General features: G+C 29.7%; 1 protein-coding gene across 1 annotated transcript in view; it reads left to right on the top strand.

Annotated features, from left to right (window-relative positions):
• The first annotated feature begins 357 nt into the window (after nt 1–357).
• The window catches only part of LOC123298757 (protein couch potato), a 623,626-nt gene continuing 605,749 nt past the window's right edge, over nt 358–18,234 (top strand). The window contains exons 1-2 of the mRNA XM_044880852.1: nt 358–419; nt 1,148–1,580. Coding sequence (XP_044736787.1) covers nt 358–419; nt 1,148–1,580 — 495 coding nt within the window. The remainder of the gene's footprint in view (nt 420–1,147; nt 1,581–18,234) is intronic.

Raw genomic sequence — 18,234 nt, 5'->3', positions numbered from 1 at the left:
TAGAGAAAAATACAAGTTCAGTGTGGGGTCTTTTAGTGTGCGCTTTCATAATTTTCCGGCCACATTTATTATTATTTTACATAAAGTATATTAGGAAAAAAACTATTTAATCAAGCACATTGCGCACATTTAATATCGAAAAACACACTTAGAACTACAAAATATTTTGATATTGTTATAAAATAGATTATATTTTTGAATGTATATATATATTGTTGCAGTGAAAATATATAACGTTGTTGCAGTAATGATTTAGGTTGGTAACATTGAATGTTGTTGGTATATAACGTATAACGTAAACATACATACACAAACATATACATATACGTATACATAGTTAGATAGACTTTGTTCTGCATGCGCGCGGGTGTATATCGTTATCTTTATCACACCACACCTTGCGTTGTACGATCCGATCGGTGTGTGTCGATGTTCTCTACCGTGTACTTTGTGTGTTTGTTATGTTGGTTGTATGTATTTTTACAGTATTCAATGTAAATGTAACTCATTGCTACCAATCTAAGAGACGCGAGCAGTTCAGTTTGTTAGTTAGACGTACCACGTAATACAAGCTAGGTTTAGAAGAGGTATCATCCACTCACTGACACTACTCTCTGTTCACTCACTATACTACTCATTGTATTGTAAAGTGTACCTACCTACCAGTGTACTACTCTGTACTGTTTACTGTGTACAGTGTAAAGTAAAGTAAAGTAAGGCCAGTTACTATTTAGTGGTGCTTTCAGAAGCATGCACAACGTTTTGTTCTATTTGAACTGTTACTACCATAGTTGAGATCTGAACAGTCAACTATTGACGTTAACTTCATTTTTAAACCCACCAACAATTTCGAATTATATATTCTCTATAATCCAAAAAAAAAAACCAGAATTACCAACTGGCAAAACAAAATCATAAATAATATTTTGTGAATATTTTCGTGTGTTTTTTTGTGTTAAAATTTTTTATTTCTTTTAAAGTAAATTTTTGTGTTTTATTGTGAGAACATAACAATTTGTGACGATATTAATAAAGTATTTTTTTGATTTTCATAATATAAAAATTTAATATTTGTTTTATTTAAAAAAAAAAAAATATTTTTGTGATTAAAAAAAAAGTATACATGTATTTTTTTATTATTGTGGAGTAACGGCTTCAGCACGACGAAAAGAAACCGTTTTTCCTGTGGTGGAGGCAGCCAAGAACTGTCGCCAAAGTCCACAACTTTGACTACGACTTCGACAATTACTACGACTTCATCAACAACAAATACAGACACATTATTATCACCAACAACTGCAACAATTAATAATTTTGGTGTAAAAAAAGCACGTCGCGATTTTTTAAATAATTGCAACAATACTGTTGATTTGGAATCAAATAATTGTTTACAACAATCGAGTGTTGTTGACGATATTGTTGGAACGACAACAACGGCTAATAACGTGAATAATTCGGCTATTATTACGCCGATCCAAAATTCAAATTTAAATACTAATCATTCAGATATGGAAGCACCGCTTGCCGTCGCATTAAGTCAAAGTATGGATTCAGTAAATACAGCTACAGGAGAAGAAGAGGTAAGTTTTTCATCTAAGTTTATTCGATATCCAAACTAATTGAAAAAAGGTTTATGATATTAATGAAATTGTCTTATAATTCATGAAATCATATTTTGGAGCGAAATAAATTTTCCCAAAAGATTGTGTTTTTTATTTATAAAAAGAAAATCGAATGTTATTTAAAATAATATAAACTGAAGCTATTTTATAATATTGACCTTGCAAAAGTTTCACTAAAATTTCTAGCACCCACTGTATTTTATTCTTGATATCACAAAATTTCAACATGCTCAAAATGTTATCAATTGTTTCGAATTTCAAATGTTTAGAGCGGCTCATTCTCAAATTTTTAGTTTATGATGGATGTAAAAACACCTTCTTTTTGTTTTTTTTTGACACTTAAGTCATTTTTCGTCATAATTTAATGCATTTTCCTCATTTCGAAATTCTTGTCCAGTACATAAGAATACCTACTTATATCTATTTATGTAACAGAAAAATAATAAAGATTTATTAAGCATTTATTTTTATCTTAGAACTTTTCATTTGATTTTCCGTAGTTTATTGATGTGTAAAAAGTACCAGCGAATTTCTTCTATTCTACAGCAAGGAAGTATGTAAAGATATATATTTAATTACCTATTTCTGGACATTTACTACTTCTAGCTGAAATATTTTGTGTAATCGAAATGAAAAATAATTTTACTCAAAACATATTTTAAAATAATTCTCTTTAAAAATTTTGAATAAAATATTCTTATTTGATAATGATAATCCTTTCAAAAATTGAACAAATTTAATTAATTTCGTTGGGTCGCTATGGTAAGATACCGAAAACTACGGAACAATAGTGTATTACCAGATTTTCTAATAAAAAAGGACTAAACGTTTTTTGTCAAAGACTGTTATAAAATTGTATTCAACAAGAGATTTCGCAATTGTATGAATCTAAAATAATTATACAAAAAATGGTCTAGAAAATTCTATAATTGCCCCCAAATCTCAGAAATAAAAAGGAAGTATTAGTTATCTACATCACGTAGGAATTCTTGGATTGGAGGAATTCTTTACGAAAAGAAAAATTACTTAAAACTTTAGTGGAACTAGTTATATTGTGCCAAAAGCAGTATTTTGAATGTTACAGGATAATATTTTAAAGTTATGGTGGAAGCGCTTGGAATAATTAGTTTAGTGATATATGGGATATGTTAAATGTATTGATTTGCACTTCCACCAATAACGGGTTTGGTTTCTGATCTTCACTTGCTTATATCGTAATATAAATAATCAAGTAGACATGCTTTTAAGTGGTTTGACATATTATATCAGGAAATGTATAAATTGTGTCATCAATTGAATGCAGGTCCGGTCAAATTCCATACTTCTGAGCATCCTATCAAGTTGGTTTTAGTTTAATGTCGAGTTCATTTTTGTAGATACCATTAACATATGAAATATATAGCAAAGTAAATAAAATTTAGTCCCAAGTTTTTAATACTTAGAAATATAGATGCAATGAACAAAATTTTGGTATAGGTGCTCATAAAAGGTATAAAAATGTGTTGAACGCGATAACTCAAAAACGAAATAAGATATCAAGCTGAAGTTTTTATAACGTCCTGAGGACATAAAAAGTGAGTTAGAGTTTATGAATGAGCAACATCGGTCAATTGAGTCTTGGGTCCGTAGGTCCCATGTTGTAAACCGCAAGATATAGTACAAAAGTTTAAATGTAAAAAATGTTCTCTATAAAAAATAAACAATTATTGTTTGGAACATTTTTTTGTAATATTGTTTTCTCGTTATTACGCAAATTGTTTTGTCCACTTGTTTTTACTAGCGAGTCTTGTGACAAATTTTTACAAAAGATAAAAGTTTTCTAGAAAATACTTCGAAAACATTGTCATTTGTTTATTTTCACTTATTTATTTAGTATTCTCTTTCAAGTTTCATTTTTCTTTATAATTTTTATATTGCCCACGCAAATATTTTCATAGGGTTATATTATTTCGAAATAGAATCGAATAGAATTAATGTTATAAACCATACAAATAACTAATTTGTAGATATAAACATTTTTTTTTCATAAAATCGTGGGTGTATTCGTTATGTTGATACGATAAAATGAGATCGTAAGTAAATTGCATGCATTTAAAGGCTATTTAATCGGACATACCATTGATGAATACCTCTAAATATAGTCCTAAATTTTTCTCATAAAACCATAAAGTATAAATATCTGAGTACTTGTACTAAATCCAAATGCCATCAGGATTTTAAAAAATGCATGATACGAAATGCAAATAAATTAATAATACGTGTTGGTTTATTTGCGGGCTGAGCCAATAACCTACTGATTCGATAAATTATTATCCTGATAGTGCTTTCTTAGTAAATCTACTAACGAAGGCAAATTTGTAAAAAAATTACTTTCTACAACTTATGTTAAATACAAGTGAAAAAAAAACAATTGCCTGAGTTAATTGTTGAAATACCATGTATAGACTGTGTTGATTACACTGTCACATTACACATACATACATGTTACACATGCATAACTGATAATACCATATAATACATACTATACAATTTGCGACTAAAACTTTTCAAATAAAAGTTGTTTAATTTTTTATAAGAAACATTTCTTACATTTAAACTTTAGTTCTATCTCTGGGTCCTAAGGACCCAAGAACAAATTGACCCATGTTGCTCATTTACGAACCCCACCTCACTTTTTTCGTCCCAAGCATGCTATAAATGCTTGATATCTCTTTTGAGTTATCGTGTTGACAGACATGCAGACGGATAGACAACCTGGAATGGACTAATTAGGTGATTCTATGAACACCTTAAAAAATTTTTTTTTTCGTAGTATCAATATTTTTAGGCGTTACAAACTTGGGACTAAACTAAATATACTATGTATATTTCATAAGTACATGGTATAATAACAATTATTATGATTAAATCCAGAAACTCTTGATATTTTGTCTGAATTTAGAAATTATAGTTAATTCAAATTTAATTTCATATCAGTCAATCAGTACCTACACTTACTTATATGTACAAATTTAATTATAAGTTTATAATTTAATGTTACTGCGAGTGTGTAATTACTATTAAAGTTACTAAGAAAACAAAATTAAAAATGTGCTTCATAGTAAAAAGTATTTTCGTAAGACTTTTGTGTTTCAATCTTAAACTCTTAAAAAAGTTGTTTGACAAATAATTTCAACTTTGTTCTTAAAAATTTGTTTCTCAATAATATTAATAGAGACAATTGAAATTTTGTGTTTTCTTCTCAAAATTGTCTATGCCTAGGCTGAACGAATTAATTACCAATGTACCCAATTATGGGTTTTTAAAAAACAGGGAAATATACATTTCACTTAAAATGTTATAAGAAAAAATTTTTTAACATACAATTTTACCAAAATTGAAACAGCGGCATCTTTGCGAAAAATCCTCAAGTTTGGAATCGCAATAGCTCGTTTCAAAACTTATACTTTCTAGATTTGGAATCTTTTACTTTCTAGATTTGGATACCCCGTGCTGCTTTGCACAGAGAGTTGAAAAGTGAGAAATGTTATACCTTATTCTATGAAGTTAAAATGATCTATAAAAAAATTCCCGTGCGAGCTTTTTGGACCAAAACAGTTACTTTTCAAGCAAAATTGACACTTCTGGAAGTAAAACCCTTTATCTGTTGAAATATGCATTGTGCTGAAATTTGATGCTTTTTTTAAGCCCGGGCATATTGGTTTGTAAAAACTTTTATCACTCTCCCATTTTTCGTTTTTAAAACATGTCCAAAAACAGGATTTTCCCGTTATCAACTCTCCGTGCAAAAGCGGCAAGGGGTGACAATAATTTTTCGAATTTTGGTATAATTTTCCTTAGATACTTTGGTCTAATATATAATTAAAAAAATAAAATAATAAAATTTAACTTTGCTAAAGTAATAATAATATGTACATTTAAAAATTAATTAAATAATTAATGCAAATTTCTTCAAATAAAAATGATAATAGTTTTAGAAGTAAAGGGGTGGATACTATTACTAAGCAAGAACAAGTTATTAAAAGTAATATAAACAAGTGAAAACAAAGAATTGACTGAGTTAATTGTTGAAATATCATGTATAGAATGTGTTGATTACACTGTCACATTACACATGCATACATTTCACACATACATAACTGATATTACCATATAATACATATCTACTATACAATTTGCACCTATTTTGCGCCCTCGCGGGTAAACAGTGGTGTTTACGAAAAAATGATTGAAACAAAAGTTGTTTGTTTTTGTATAACTAACATTTTTTACATTTAAACTTTTGTTCTATCTCTAACCGTTTACAAGATGAGAAAACCCAGTTGACCCATTTATGTTGCTCATTTACGAACTCGACCTCACTTTTTACGTCCTAAGCACGCTATAAAAATTTCAGTTTGATATCTCTTTTCGTTCTTGAGTTATCGTGTTGACAGACAGACAGACGGATAGACAACCGGAAATGAACTAATTAAGCGATTTTATGAACACCATATCAAAAGTTTTTCGTAGCATCAATATTTTAAGCGGTACAAACTTGGAACCAAACTTAATATACTATGTATATTTCATATAAACATGGTATAAAAGGTAAAAGTTATAAAAATTCTATGACTTTTTCTAATTTTCAAAAATGTGTTATCAACAATAAAGTATTGTAAATTAAATTCATGTAATTTACATGCTTCCGTTAAAATATAAAATAAAATTAAAATAAGTAATTTCTTATCTTTGCGCATAATTTAAAATACTTATTTATCATTGTTTTAAATGAAAATATTTTATTTATAAAAAAATAAAAATATGACAAATGGTGACGGTGACCCTCATTTATGCCATAATGTTTTACAATATTTAGGGTAAGAACGAATACGCGATTGATTTCAAAATGAACAAAACCAGTTCCATTGCAAAGGAAGTGTACTGTTTTTATCATTTATATAAGTAATTATAATTAATTAGGTAAATGTTTGTTAATACCTTTGAAATTAGCTAACGGGTTTTAAATATATAGGTATCTTTTTATTTATATCTTGTATATATGGAATATATGAAGGTATACTAAGTTTAGTCCCAAGTTTGTAACGCTTAAAAATATTGATGCTACCAACAAAATTTTGGTATAGCTGTTCATAAAATTACCTAAGAAGTTCATTTCCGGTTGTCTGTCTATGCGTCTGTCCGTTTGTTAACACGATAACTCAAAAACGAAAAGAGATATCAAGCTGTAATTTTTAAAGCGTTCACAAGACGTAAAAAGTGAGGTCGAGTTCGTATATGAGCAACATAGGTCAATTGGGCCTTGACCTAGAGATAGAACAAAAGTTTAAATATAATAAATGTTCCTTATAATAAAAATAACTAACTTTTGTTTGAAACATTTTTTCGAAAACATCACTGTTTACCCGTGAGGGCGCAAATTAGGTTCCAATATTTTATAGTGTGTATTATATGAGAATATCAGTCATATGTGTGACAATGTACGTATTGCTGGCTATCTCTCTTGACATGAAAAAACAAACGATTCCGTGATCAACACCGTCTATACATGGTATTTCAACAATTAATTTAGTCAATTGTTTGTTTTCACTTGTTATTTAAGAAAATGATGAAATTTATTATCAGAATCGATACATTTGATATTAAAAAAAAAGAAATAAATTGGACTTTGTTTTTCTGTAAATGTAAAAATTTTTATGGATTTTAAATTTAATGTGAAATTCATGGCCATTTAATTTCTATTCATTACAAAATTATTTTTATTGTGTGTGTGTGTTACATATAACAATATTATAATTTCTTATGCATTTGTTGAACAAAATCTACATTTATTATTTACTTGGTTTTATCCACAGCAACATTGGCAGAAAACTTAAAATTTTCTGAGGAACTCATTCTAAAAAATCGTTTTTTCCAAAACACAACTTTTCATGTTTACTGGGTTAGGAGTATGGTATTAAGATTTTATTCAAATCGACTAGTTCCAAATTGGCGGATAAAAATTTTACTAGTTTTGATGTTGACTCCTAAAAAGTAAACCGGTTTACAAGATTTATTAGTATGCTTAATCTCATAAATTTGATTTCTATAATTCCTAAAGTGAATGTGGATACGCCCTTTAGGTTCGCCATGTTGTCTGCACAAAACCATTTTAGTTGATTTCACGAAAACGGCGTGCATGCCAATAGTTCCCTAATTATAATTTCATATTAGAGTCCTTTTGGAACGAAAAAACTATTGCATAATAAACATACTTTCCAAGATTAATATTCTGTATTTGAGCAACAGTCATTAAAAATCATGAATATCTTTCGATCAAAAAGTGATATGTGTTTTTTAATTTAATTTTGTGTGCGTCTTAAAACTTCCGTACACCTTAGAATCTTAAGTTTCGTATCAAAAGTGGTTCTTTTCGACTGATTTTCGTAGTTGATAAGAGAACCCGAGAACCTAATGCCTTTGAATCTGAGAAACTTTTATGCATCGTCTACGAACGTTGTCTCAAACTTACTCAATTTCTTCTAAGAACATTTCATTTAAATGGTTGGCTACAAGCAGGTTGATACTGTTTGCTGAAGCAGGTGATTGGTAAAATTACAAACACACAAATAAGTGTATAACACGTTGCGTTTATATGTATGTGTTATCAAATAATGATTTTGCAGTTTTGATTCTTATCAATATATATTTATAGCAACCATGTAAAATCATTTTAAATTAAAATATTACTAACTTTCTGATTCAAATTTATTGTTTTAATCCCGAAATCGAAATCAAAAAATGTACGATATCAATGCTTTTCGAGGTCATACCGTCACTACAGAAATAATATTGTCCATGTGTGTGATGCTTTTGTCAAGATAGATAACTGCGAAATAAATTATCCAATCAATTTTAATTTTTCAAGTAAACCCTACTCTTAGTAATAATTATTTTATTATTTTATTCATATTTTCATCATAAATTTCATAATTTAAATCTTTTTCGCATGGCATATTCTATCCACTGATGTTAGAAACTAGGGTGGTTTAATTTCTAAGACTTCCACATTCTAAGGAAATAAATTGACGTTAATAGTTTGTACTAGAACTTTATTCTACGAGGTAAGTTTAGCTAAGTTGATCTTTTTGAGATCAATTTTTTGACAGATCATTGTTCTTATTTTCATTGACATTATTTTCAGACTTCTCAAAGACATTCTGTAAAAAACAGAGACTTCGGCAGAATGTGAGGAACTTCATTATTTTCAGGCCTCTCATGGACAGATTTTAATTACAGGCCTCTTCGAATTCAGGCGTCTTATAGACACTGTTTAAACACAGAGTTTTTGGAAATATGTGTTGAACTTAATTATTTTCAGACCTCTCAAAACCATTCTTTAAAAAAACAGAGATTTTGGCAAAATGTGCGGAATCTCCAAGAAAAGAAAAAGTATTAGTAATCCAATAGAGTGTTCTCTGTATAAATGATGTAATTTTACTCCTATATAGTGTAATACACCTTTTACACTATATATATATATATGTATATATATATATATATATATATATATATATATATATATATATATAAGTGTGTGTAAAGTAATAAAGTGTAAAAGGTGTATTACACCATGACTAAAATGTACACACAAATATTGAATTATTTCACTCTAGTTTTTAAATTTTATTGTGTTTATTGTGTTCGCCCACCTAGATTATATGCCAGGGTAAGATCGAGTACCAACAGTACCTACAAAGTACCGTGGTTGATTCTCTAATATTTCAACAATTAAATCAGTACCAATTAGTCAGTATTTTGTTATGCCATACTTCAATCATGTTAAATGTTGAGAAAATAGAGTTTTTAGCTACGTGCTGTAAGAAATTTGTTGTACTTTGGATACCCGAGAATATATATGCTCTAAATTTTACAATAATTTCTTCTTTGTTATAGGTTACCATGTTTAAATTAGCGTAGAAAAAATGAGAAAAAAGAAGTCCATTTACCCCGGATCAATAAAAATACCAGTTTAAGTTATTAGAGAACTTTATACTTGCTAGGCTCTCAGAGAACAGAATACTTGCAAGAGAAACTTGCAGTTTTCCAATGTGTCAATTATATACATTGTATGATGGTGTTCTTTCGAGTGAACCGTAAACCTGATACGGATTAGCACTGCGGAATTTCGCACGCGTAGAGCTAGCATTACATATTATTATTAAAGAGATCCCCTTTAGATATAATCGGTTTTGTTAGGTACATCATGGTATGCACGATGTTACATTATGATCTTGTACCATAGCTTGTACGTCTGTATCGATAGTTTAATATTTAAATTCTCGAAAAGAATAAATAATCTTGAGGAATAACTGTGCCATGAACCCAGACAATTTCCGTTTGAATATTTCTATGTGTGACTTTTTAGAAACAGATTATGGTAAATTTTGATTCCAGGTACAACACTTACTCCTATAATATTCGTGAAGAATTTTTATGTTTGCTTGTGTGTAGAACGTTAATAATGATAAAAAGTGTAAAAAAAAAAACCGTGAAACTAAATATAATGAAGAATGTAAAGAACGATAGATCATAGATGCATGGTGTGGATTCATTCGTATAAAATAATAATAGAATAGAATAGAACAGAGAATTATGATGATGAGATGATGAGACCATGTGATATCTATCTGATGTTATAACAACAACAACAACAACAATAATAATAATATAAAAACGTGTTAACAAATAGTTTACTTTCAAATAGATATTATAAAAAACTTGAGTCGTTTTACAAGCATAATACAATATAAAAATTACAAAACCACTCAAAAATAACCCAGCAAGAAAAATCATAAAAAATAAAATCCAATATACAAAAAGTTTAGCTAAATTTTTGTTGTGTGTTGCATAAAAATAAAATCTCATAAACAAGTTTTGCTAAATTTTTGTTGTGTGTTATATATCGAAAATTATGGATATTTAAAGGAAATCATAGATCGCAATGGTTTTGGATTTCCCGAGAGTGGAATGAAATCTTACAGAATAAAAACTATTGCCACATATTGACATTTGATCACCAAAAATTACTTGTTCTTCATGGTAAATTTCACATTAATTAAAATTGAGATATTTTTGTATAAATTTCTTATACTTTACACTTTCGATATAAGTAGCAAAGGATAGTCCTATCTAGTGTATTATAAGACTACCTTTTTCCACTTACACCGAGTGTTAACATGAAATTAGAAAAGCTATTCAACTGGTATCGTAAAAAGACCTTGACTATTACATTCAAGGTAATCGAAAAGTTAACTCAAGTAAGTAGCTGGTATAAGAGAGGGAACATCTTTTTAAATTAGAAGAGTTTTGTTTCAAAACATGTTTCTTTATCTAACTAGCCCAAAATATATCTTATTAAAGGATGGCTAAAGGAACATACATTATACGCAATGGCTTGTCGAGGCCAGCGTGTAACCATTATTGATTCTTGACATGTGATCCTAGTTACAATAGCAGGACTGCAGCAATAGTAGATAACGCTAAAATAATGATGACCTTTTTTTTTCAAAAATTTCAATATAAATATATCGAAAAATTATCATTATTTTAACGCTTACTGAATTTCTATTGTTATAGCTTGTTCTTCGAAAATTCCTTTTACCTTCCATATTTACATTATCGTGATATATCATACCTGAACAATACGATTTTATACTTTACGTTACAACTTAGAGGAAACCACTGGTAGGTTAATTGCTTACATACATTTTATTGGAGCGATAACGGTTCGATAACAGATCCATTATGATATATTTAATTTGATTCTGTATTTCTACGGCGCAAACAGCAATGATAGTAGACCTCTCACCAAATTTATAAGGAGTAACATACAATATTAATAAGAGTAAACAAGAATGGAGTAAAAAAATCGAAATATCCTTCTCAATTTTTTTCTTTGATAATACTTATAATAAAAAATGGGAGGTTTTTAAAAAGTCATCTTGTATATTTTTGAATGTATGTGCTTATTTATATGAATGTATATTACCACATTTCACATTGCTCAATCAAATAAGACGAGTTGAGATTCAGTTTCATACAATTTTGTATTTTTAATTATAAATTAATTGTATATTTAGTTACATTTTTTTTTTTTTTTGATAATTTTTATGTAGATATTCATATGAATGCGCGGCATTTTATAATACCGCATATACAGGTGACCACAAATAATACAAAAAACTAAAATTAGATTTATTTATAGACAATACAGTGTTATTAAAAAAGTAATTAAATTAGTAACCGTGTAAGATGTTTTGACAAAATAAAATGTTGCTCCAAAAAAAACTCGCAATGCAAAGCGTTACATACTTTAACTGTATCTTATTGACAGCAGCGGCGTTAGTCAACGCGTGTAATTTTTGCGAGGCCTTTTCAGACATAAAAGTTAACCTTGCGAGCTTTTTGTTTTGTAAATTTGTCGATGACAGTGTCGAAATCAGTAGTACGCGAGCCAGCTATATTTTGACCCATAGTTGACCTCAATTTTAATTTTGAGAACGATCTTTCAGCATTAGTTTTGACGTTATTTTGAATTCTCAACATCTTTAAATTACTCACCGCTTGTGTGTGAAGAGGCCTTATCGCGAGGCCTTGCGAGGTGGCCCAGTTTTGCCGCACCTAAAACCACCACTGCTTATTGAATTATTTAAACGCTTAAATAATCTATTTAAACTAAGTTTTTGTTTATGCGGTATATTTAAAATCCATGGAGCTGAATGTTGTTTAATTATTGTATCGTCATTAGAAATGTCAATGTGTGTAAAGTTTCAAATCAGGATAAAAATAACAAGTGAGTGACAATCTAGTTCCAATGATTGATTACATAGGTACATTCACTATTACAGAGAATAATTCTGAGCTGATTTAATGAATGTATGAATACAGGATTGGTATTCGCGATCAGTAAGATCTATATTGTTCTCGGTGTACGATGTAGATCGGAGGAATCCAGTTGATTTTTAAAGTCTTGGGCGAATCTGAGGGGTCACCGTATAACAGATGCTCTGGAGTATCTTGTATTTACTCCAAAAAGTAGGCTTTTAATCACAAACTCGAATAATATTCGTTGAGTTTTCGAAAATGAGGCTAGGCTTAGTATTTGTTCAGGCTGCTAAGATTGGTTAAGAACATTAATCTAGATTGTTTAATATAATGTACCTATCATCGTCTATAAATTCTAGTAATGTTGTTGATTGTTTTCAGTCGCTATAAAATGTTTCAGAAGGTTGAACTTATCGAGAACGTTCCAAAATCTTCATTTTTCAAAATGAATTTGTGAATGCTTGAGATTGTTCAAGATGCTGCTTAAATATTCTAATATCCTGGAATTTCTTCGAAGATTCATTTTTTAGAATCAGAATTTTTGAAAATCAAGATTTTGGTTTTTCCTTTGACTAAAACTGTCTCAAGCAGAATTTTAGCTTGCTTGTACTTGAGATCTTATCGATAACAGACACATCCAAATTTGCTTCTAAGGAGATTTGATGCATCATTTATCGCTATGTATACCATGGCCCCAAGAAGGTCAAAAAATGAATGACTAATTATTATTATTCTTACACAGAACATTTAGATTAGAAATACTTTTAGTGACTGTTTAAGGTCTTTAAAAAACAATTCTTTTTAACGATTTCCTCTTGAAAAAATCTGATCAAATAATTAGTATATCGCGGGGCTGTAGTTAACTATAGTTATTTGATAAAGATGAAATGCATAGTTACTTTGTAGAGTGGCTTGACTGTGTGTAAAAACACCTGTATACGCTATCAAAGGTAGATACGCAGTTGTCGAAAATACATCCCAACGCATCGGTTCACTTAATTGTATGCCTTTGTTTTTTATTTTTTTATGTATTTAATACTTTTTTATTATTTAATATTTTTATTGTCGTAATGTTAATTATATGTTATACTCTCTGGTGTAATAAAAATAATTAAAGTTTTTTGGTTTTGAATGAAAAAGTTACTTACACTTAGTTTTTATTATTAAAAAATAAAAGAAATAAAAAAATTTAAAAAATCAAAAAAACTAAAAAAAAGGGTCACGTAGAAACCACTTTAACTAAGCGAATTACCTCTCCGGAACAAACTAAAATTGTTACGTAAGAAATGTATGGCGTTTACTACAATGCTGGATTGGTATAGAGACAGATACATATAGTATCTATGTTAGCATAAGCAATATTACAGTGTTTAATAGGGCTTATCCACCAGAAGTGATATGAGTATCGCCAACCAGTATGAGCCTACTACCCAGGCTGCATTGACTCCTCCACCATAACTATTGCTGATGTTACTATTCCATCAATGATCAAATAAGTTTGGCGTACACGTTGAGAAATTCTAAAAATTAATTAGATATAGGGTTTATAGAACAAAAGTTTTCTCGATGAAGAGTAAACGATACAAGACGTTTGAATAAAAAATGTTGCATCTGACCTTTGACTGACATTAGCAGTCTATCTTCTCTTCAAATTTAGTTCCGATAGAACAATAATTTGGCTTTAAATACGCTGACACATGTATCCGTATGTATATATAAAAAAACCTTGCAAGAAAGGGTCTATACCTTATTTCAGTTGCATTTCAATTTTGACCATGTTAACCGGGATTTTAATTTTGATCTTACTCCAAACCTGAAATACAATTTACTAAAATGTTGGGTATGTTCACATTTTTTTCAGGATATCTTAAAAAAGGCCAATCTTAGGTGGAGGTGGGAACGTACTTGTGGTACTACAAAACAGATATGGTCTGAGTACAATCATAGACGTCCCGAAGATCTTATATCACTTCCAAGGGCCTCTGTTAGCAAAGTTGTTGCGACTTTTACAGGACACTGGTTGGGCGGCAGGCATGCTGAACGCCTGTGCCTGGCAGTGTATCACGGCTACTGCAAGAGCTGTCATAGTGGTGAGAAGGAGGAGACAATGACTCATCTTCTCTGCCACTGCCCACCTCTTGCCATGAAGAGATAGGCTTACTTGAGCCAGCGTATCTTTGACGACTTCTCCGATCATAAATTTGTCAACGTCAAATCAGTCCTGCTGTTCCCATACAGCTCCAAATGGCTCATGGACTACTGGTCGAGGATGGGCCAACCCTTTTTCGGTATCACAACGGATCCTATGGTCTAAGTTTGTCTCACCCTAAGATGGTCATTCTAACCTAACCTAATCTAATTTAATATTTCTACGGAAATGCACAACGAATTTTATAACAATTTTAAGTTACAATGAAGAAATTTGAATGAAACAAAATGTGACGAATGGACTTTGTTTAAAATATAATTAATTGTCTATTCGGTTAATGATTGTATTAACAATGATCTTATTTATTACAACCAATACAAACATAGGTATAAATGTTAAAATAATATCCTCTAGACTTTTACTTATAAATAAGTAAATATAAAATAAATAATACTTAATTGTAATAATAAATTCTTTTATTTTTATCAAATAGAAATTATACTTATTTGTATAGAAACATAATAAAAGTTTTTAATTGAGACATGCAAACAATATGAAATGCTAATCGTTACAATTCAAAAGTTAATCATGTCATTAATTCTATCGAGCCATTAGACGATTTTTATTAAGCACGATACTTTATTAAACATACCTTGTGGTTAATCGTTAATATTGTCTTTTAAACGTAATTAAATCATAGTGAAAAGGGTCAAATTAACATAGGATAAATCTTAATATTTTGCTTGCAAAAATCGATAAGTAAATCATTTTTATACCATGTATTTATGTCATACTAAATTTAGTCCCAAGTTTGTAACGCTTGAAAATATTGATGCTACAAACAGAATTTTGGTATAGGTGTTCATAAAATCACTTATTTAGTCCATTTCCGGCTGTCCGCCTGTCTGTCTGTCTTTTCTTCGTTTCTGAGTTATCGTGCCCACAGACGGACGGACGGACGGACAACCGGAAATGGATTAATTAGGTGATTTTATGAACACCTATACCAAAATTTTTTTCGTAGCATCAATATATTTAAGCGTTACAAACTTGGGACTAAACTTAGTATACCTTGCATATTACATATATGCATGGTAAAAAAAAAAGGTTATTCGAAATTGTTTTAGAATTTTAATGTTTTTTAGTACGCTATAAAATTTTGCCAAAAGTTGAGAAAATTTCGAGAATATTCTAATATACTCAAAAATGAAATGTTTAAGAATCTTCTTTTTTTTAGAATGCTTGAGAGTGTTCAAGAATACCCCAAGTTCGATGATTTTCTAATATCCTAGAAATTCCTCGAAGAAGTTCATTTTTTAAAGTCACTTTTGGTTGGAACTTCCTGACTTCGCATGAGTAAAGTAAATATAACTCTGGTTAGTACTTATTTAGAGATTTAGGTTAGAAAAATTTATAACGAAAATATTTATTTGAAAATTCATTGTATTTATTCCAACATTGGCATAGATATGTAAATAAAATTATCTACGATTGACCCTTTGTGGTTTAATGTTAGATATAATTTCCAACACTTAAACAAACAAAACCACACTAAATCAATAATTTCATGGGTTTATAAATAATAAACGTTTAGCTATATTTTACCCTGACATATTTCGATAATAAATATATTTGCAGTTTATGAAGGTACCAATCGATTATTATTACTTTAGTCCATATAAAATTTACAAAGTCTTTCAGGTGCGATATAAAATGGAAAACAATTTTTAAAATCTATTAAAAAAACCTTTTAAAAACAAAATTCACGGACCTCTCTCTTAGTTGCACTTGATGTAAAAAGGAAAATTGAGTATTTCATCTTCCACATTTATTGAATAAACTTTAAAATTGAGTTATAAAGTGAGCCAGAGGACGTACATCAAATACTGAGGAATGTATTTTTTTTATAAAAAAAGTCCACCAATTTTTGATTGAGATTTGATTTTCTTTTAAACTTTGTCTACACTAATAACCGATAGGGGGCCGAGCTAGATTTTTTATCACGTCAGATGAAGAATTCACATGTAATTCAGCTTATGCTGGAACGATCATTATCTTCATAGATAAATGATGTATTTTATCTACTTTTCAGATTCTGTTTATTCAGTTTTTTCCAGTTTTTTTATTACCATTAAAAAAACGGTTTAACTAATTCTGCTAAAACACAGTTTTTCAGTTCTTAAATACGCGAATACCCGTCGAATAGTCCCAGTCACGTGTTAATGTCATAACTGGTTCGCGAGCTAATCGAGGCGAAAGAATTCTAAATACATACGAACATACGCACATAAGTACACACACAAACGCAGACATCACATTGAAAAGGTTTGATTCGGATATTGCTTCCTTGAAATCGCGGAAATATGTAAAACTGGAGATTTGCAAAAGTGGCCCCATTACATTAACTTCCCATGGGAAGAAATAATAATAATTTGCTGTTCATACGTTCCTCGTGTTTCATCTTGTATATAGTTTGAATAAAGGTATTTCCATGAAAAATGAATGAGAGAATTTTCATTAATTAAATTTGAATTATCCAATATACTATGAATTAAATATATAACACACTAATTATATTAATTGGATTATAAAAGTTCAAATTCGTGAAAAAGTTAAAAAGATATTTGAAGTGATATTTCATGTAAAATATCCTAACCTATTATATTGTAAACATGCACATATACATTTATAAATACAAAGCTGCTTCTAGCTAAAAGTCTATAGCTTTTAGATAGCTGGTGATAGTGGTGATGTTGACTAGCGTTCGTTACCGTTCATGTGTTCGTTTCATACACTAATAATAATTTACATAATCATAAAATGTACTTTTGATGAAAAATGCAGACATGAAATGTCATTGAATGGATTTTTCTATTTAAGGGTAGAATAGGTAAATTAGGGTGTATATACAAAAAGTCAGGGTGAGTGAATTGCTAAGGGTTGTATATGTGTATGTGTACACGTATGAGTATGGTAAAGAACATACTATATTAATTATAGTTTTTAAATAGGATGTTTCATGTAAAATTTTAACAGGTTATGGGCCAAGAACTGACCATGAATGAGATATATTCCACAAATATTTTTTACAGGTGTCTAAGTAGACTAACGCTCAAAGTCTATGCCCTCTTACTGCTCGACCACTTAGGCTCTCTTCTTTCTAACTGTGACTTCCAATAGCTGTAGCTCTCTTTTTGGCCCAAAGATGTGCCATGTTCCTTCTCCCATTTAACGTCTTCCACTTGTTTCAATGATATTGCTTATATAGGGTCTTTGAAGTGAGCTAATGGTTTGGAAATATCTTCAATTGTCTTGCATTCTCTACCATTTTGTTTCTCCCTTCATATTGGCTTTTTTTTTTAGATAGATTCAAATTTGAAGTTCGACGGCTTCAAAATTGCCTGGTATATCTCTGGGTCCTATGGCTTCATAAAGTAATTAAAATTTAAGCTTAGGTAGCCGTTTTAAAAGTAAGCCTCAGAAACTACTTTACTTTCTAAGTTTGATCGCCAATTTAAGTCAAGCCTAAAAACTTTCGATGCTTTGCAAGATTGCTCCACTCCATGAAAACACGTAAACGGGATCTATGGAATTTTT

The sequence above is a fragment of the Chrysoperla carnea genome, chromosome 4, assembly GCF_905475395.1.
Source record: "Chrysoperla carnea chromosome 4, inChrCarn1.1, whole genome shotgun sequence".
In the NCBI taxonomy this organism is placed as follows: Eukaryota; Metazoa; Arthropoda; class Insecta; order Neuroptera; family Chrysopidae; genus Chrysoperla; species Chrysoperla carnea.
The sequence above is the reverse complement of the archived record's forward strand: the minus strand, read 5'-3'. Positions and strand labels throughout refer to the sequence as shown.